Source organism: Nanorana parkeri, unplaced genomic scaffold (assembly GCF_000935625.1).
Source record: "Nanorana parkeri isolate BGI_ZX_2015 unplaced genomic scaffold, ASM93562v1 scaffold818, whole genome shotgun sequence".
Classification (NCBI taxonomy): Eukaryota; Metazoa; Chordata; class Amphibia; order Anura; family Dicroglossidae; genus Nanorana; species Nanorana parkeri.
Window position 1 is genome coordinate 669447 of NW_017307086.1, and position 5215 is coordinate 674661.

The 5215-nt window shown below is 45.4% G+C and overlaps 1 protein-coding gene across 1 annotated transcript in view; it reads left to right on the forward strand.

The window, feature by feature from the left end:
* The first annotated feature begins 3423 nt into the window (after positions 1–3423).
* Positions 3424–5215, forward strand: part of SH3D19 (SH3 domain containing 19) — a 77804-nt gene continuing 76012 nt past the window's right edge. Inside the window, exon 1 of the mRNA XM_018565150.1 lies at positions 3424–3990. Within this exon, the coding sequence (XP_018420652.1) occupies positions 3897–3990 (94 nt within the window). The 5' untranslated portion in view covers positions 3424–3896. The remainder of the gene's footprint in view (positions 3991–5215) is intronic.

Consider the following 5215-nt stretch of genomic DNA (forward strand, 5'->3'; position numbering starts at 1 on the left):
TATTAATCATCATACATAGAGCGATGCATTGGTAGAATTTGATTTCTGAGTGTAAAGGTCCGCTTTAAGTAACCAGACATGCAGTGCTATAAAACACCTGAAATCCAGCCAAGACATTGCTTTCAATGTAACATGATAAACATGTGTACAATATGGATTTGGCTATTATTACTGGATGCAAGGCAAACAGCACATGGATATAATTTGATATGCAGGATTATCATAGCACTGAGCTGAGCTATTTCATATTGATAGTTAGTAAAAGGCAAAAGAAGTACATCAACTTTTTTTAAAAAGGTGTGTTCACAAAAGGAGTTTATGTGTTTATATAGCTCTGAAATATTTGAATACTGTTTATTTGGAGAAGTCTACACAGGTGACACCCTCCACCGCCCTCTGAATTGCAATCCGTGATGGATCACTTTTCAGAAGACGGTGGATCAGCAGCTGCCCGGCGTTCAGGGGGCAATACTGTCGCCCTTTGAATGCATTATTTAAATCCTTGTGGGGATTTTCTATTGAAATACCGTTCAGCAACAATTGCTCGTTCATGTAGTACTGACTGCCAAATCCAACCTGCTGTACAAATTAATTAACTAAATATGAGATTTGTAGTCCATCATGGGAGTGAGCTTGGAGCGGTGGCTACTTTCAAATACACACAGCGACCATGGGGTACAAAAGTAGCCACCCTCCAGTAGGTACTTGAATGCATTTTTAAGATTTAACTCCTGAGTTAAGTGTGACTTTAATACCTTTAAGGCCCATTCAGACTTTCTAGCATTGCGCTAATGTGCAGTGAAATGCCCTTTATTTCAGCATATGTACTATGATGCATTGATGTGACATTTTTCATGAATTTGTTGCAGACACCAACAGTTCTTGTGCAGGGGTGAAAAACAATTCTAAAGAGTGTCTGCAAAACTCATCCTGAATTCCAGGACTTTGCATTGTGTCGCGCTGCATTACCAAAAAAGAGTCAAATGCGTTTTTGTCTGTTGTAGGGCATTGGAAGTACATTTATAATGAATATATTGTATTAATGTCACTCACATTAACACATGAACACATTAACGCACCTCAAGTGGGAATCGGCTCTAGGTGTTTTTTTCTTTAAGGAACAATCCAGAATAAAATGGGTTAACGGAGACTTTGCTTTGCAACAGAGTGAGAACACCTGAGTACACCATAGCTGTTTTGTGTAAGTAAGCAATACATGTGAATAGCCAGATGGCTACAGGTTTTCCATGCTTTGTACTCTCCCATCCACCTCTTACAGGAGCATTGCTCAGCCTTTGAATGTGAAAAGTACAATGGCAAAAAGTACTCCCTCATTTCATGCAATGTATAGATTTTTATCTTTGCAAAACCACATGAGGTTTGTGTATTATGAGCTAGAAACATGAAAGTACCTACAAAAATCCATATGCCAGAAAAGATAATTCTTAAGTCTGCTCAAAGAATATGGCATCACTATAATCATCTATGGTTCCAAACAGACATTTTTGGCAATGCTGTTTTAGTACTGGTACTCCAGGACAATGTAAGTACTCTTTAGTACTTTGTCAGGGGGAAAATATATATTTTTTGAGGGACTGTTCATTCCTAGGGCTACATTCACACACTGCAGCTGGGTATTCCTGCAGCAGGAACCTACATATTTTTGCTGTGGGAATCCCAAGTGTGTCTGTACACATGTGGCTTTGGTGCCTATTCAAGTGACTGACAGGATGATAGTGGCTGCATCTGTCAACAGCAGTCCGCATGTAATCATACATGGCACGAATTCTTGCGGTTCTGGATAGGTGATTGCCCCGGGACACAACTTGTCTGCGTCCAGAAACAATCATCAATCCTGATGATTTGCTCCATATACGATTACATGTGGACTGCTGCTGACCGATTCGGCCGCTGTCACCCCGTCGTTAAAGTGACACTAAACTCAGGAGTTAAAATAGTCACACTAGCAGTAGATAAATGCAAAAAGAAAAACCCTGAGAGTTTAATTCTACTTTATTAACAAAAATGTATCCTATGTGTGTATCACTCAGCTGTAGAACCTCAAATCATCTCTGAATGGGTGCCGACACTGTCCTTCCTTCTGGAGGGTGGCTACTTTTGCTCCCCATGGTCCCTGAGTGTTGTGGTGGAAAGTAGCCACCACTCCAAGCTCACTCCTGTGATGGACGACAATCTCAGGTTTAGTTTACTAACTGGTATTGAGATTGTAGTCCATCACAGGAGTGAGCTTGGACTGGTGGCTACTTTACAACACACAGGGATCATGGGGAACAAAAGTTTACTCCCAAGATGGACTACATCCTTAAACAAATGAGTAAACTAAACGTGAACGAGAAGGAAGGACAGTGGCAGCATGAATTCAGAGATAATTTGAAGAAGATCTACAGCTGAATGATACACAAATAAGATACATTTTTGCTAATTGTTAAGGTACTTGAATGCATTTTTAAGATTCAACTCCTGAGTTTAAAGTGTCATTAAAGGATATTCCCGCCCCCCCGGGAATGCTGGAGTAAGGACTTCCCTTAAATGATGCCTCTTGATCCGATCCTCTTCTTCTTTCCTTTAGTTTTCAGAAGTCCCTCCAGCGCTGGTGCCAGTCTCTGATCTAGCGTTGACTTCTCTCTCTTCCTGGCACTTCTTGTCCCACGGAGTATGTGCGGGTGTACGCTGCCTCCATTGACTTACCTTGTGTCTCTCCTCCCGGGCGAAGATTTGTACTGCGCATGCGTCCACCCCATGATCCTTTGCGGCCGCCTGAGATTTTTCAGATCTTTGGACAGGAGCACGCAACGGAGACACAGGAAAGTTTTAACCTTTTTCGTAACTTTTTTTATTGTTAATGTTTTTGCATGCATGTACTGCTTGCTAGCAGTACATACATGCAAAAAACCCTGAGGGCTTAATTGTCCTTTAACAATGAAACATAAACTAGTATAATAAATCTGTCACTATGTTCACTAGAAATCAGTTTAAAAGATGCTGCTGAAGCAACCAAACTGATAAATTCGCCCTATTGACTTAGATGGAGAAGCCACCTGATTTGTGAATAATTGTGTTACTAAATTGGTAAAAAAATGCCCCCCTTTGAACTTGCAGCAGAATGTCAAAGGGTCGCTTCCTTTGTTTGGGAAATGACAAGAAAACTGTGCCACGTCTTTCATAAATTTGGCGCAGGACTTTGTAATATGGCCAGTTTGGTGTGATTAATGCTGTGTTGGATGGTGTACATGGAGTAATGGAGATATGAAGAGTGCATAGTGATGTGTGATGTTCTTCCACACAGATGTGTGAGGAGAGGAGACATTGGCAGAGGCAGGCTGTGATTAGCTGTGAGAGGCTCACACATGCCTGCACCCATCTCCTTGCTGCAGGTACCTCCTCCTCCTCCTCTTCCCTCCCCCCCTCTCCGCCTTTTGTTTTACTATCACAGGGAGAGCAGAGAACAATTTCCTGTTGACACCGGAATATTTAGAAAGTGCTGGGAAGGAGGAAAGGAGAAGGGGAGCCCCAGGCGTGGAAGTTTCCTCCTCGTCAGCTGAGCGCTGTCCCCTGATGGGTGACTAGCACAAAGGCAGGCCCTGCTTGGATGAATGATCCCCCAGAACAAAGTTTGGGGCCAGCTGGGTGACAGGAGATCAGATCCTGGGCTGCATGTGTCATCGGGGATCAGGTGCAGCGGATCGAAGGGCTGACAGCACATTCACACACGGGGATCTTTGTGTCTTGTGCATGCTGCAGCACGGATGGCACAGCCGGGCTTTGGACTATGAGGAGCCCTGTGTTTAAGTACACAGCGATCGGAGCTCGGCCTCGTCATCTGTGCAGACAAGGAATGTGATTTTCTGACTGCTTGTACCCTATGCTGTCTGCTGATGGCTGAAGCCTGGCTGGAGGAAGAGGAGGAGGAGCTGAGAGACAGTGCTGGGAACAGAAGACACAGGAGGTCCAACCTGAACCAAGCTACAGGTAACCATGGGGAAGCATGGGCTGCAGGCATCTGCCATGCCGGATGGCCACTATAATCCACTGATTAGCCTCATGACAGCCAGCACAGCTACAAGGGGCTTAGGTGGCAGAAGGAGCATACGGAGGCAATAATCTCACCTCCATGCCTTGGTTCTATGTAGTGTGGAAGAATGATGTGTGTATGTCTGACACCCAGCCAGATCTAGTCATATGCCATTATTAATTGTAGTCATTCTAGTTCTGTATGACAAGTGGAAGGCATGGTAAACGTGCTTCATAATGGTGTGATCTCCCAAGCCACGGATTTTGTAATTGTTACCATTTGTCCTATTCATACATTACTATCATCCTCCTGTCCCTTACAGCCAAGGAAGGTGCCATCTTGGTCTTTATTTGGATGGCAGTTGCCATGGTGCTGCACGTGATCAGCTATAACACCAGCCATGTGTGGACTTGAAAGTTCGGTTGAGAGCTGAAATAAACACACTTGCAACCTTGACAGTTGGCATGCCTGAGGCCCAGTCACACCATATCCAGTGCGGTTCGAGCTCGGAATGTATTGAATCGCATAGATCAAGCCAGGCAGTGTTCTGGGGCAGGAGGGGGCGTGTTGGTTCCATTCATGTCAATGGCAACGCAGACATACTGCTCGCCCGCACCGCAATGCGAAGTATAGGAATGCCCTCCGTTCCAGTTCAGTGCGATCTTAAAAAATAGCGCATGCAGCATTTTTTCAGATTGCACTGCACCGGAACAGAGGGCATTCATGTACCTTGAGTTCCGGTCTGGTGCGGTACCAATTATGTCAATGGCACCGCAGATGCCCCCCGCCCGCAGTGGGATTGCCCGCTCTGGAATACGAGGTACAGGAATGCCCTCCGTTCCAGTGCAGTGCGATCAGAAAAAATGGTGCGTGCAACATTTTTTGAGATCGCATTGCACCGGAACGGCGGGCATTCCGGTACTGTGCGGGCGGGGGGGCGTGTCTGCGTGCCATTGACATGATTTGCATTGACACACCCCTCCCGCCCCAAAACACTGCCTGGCTTGATCTATGCGATCCAATTCATCCCCTCTAAAAAGTCGGGCACTCGGTCATGGACCGAGAGCCCGACAGTGACAGGAGGTGACCCGGCGACATACCTCATCCTGCCGGGTGAACGTCCCCTCCTCTCTCTGCCGGCACACATCAATAAGATGGCTGCCGGCAGGCGTCAATGAGATG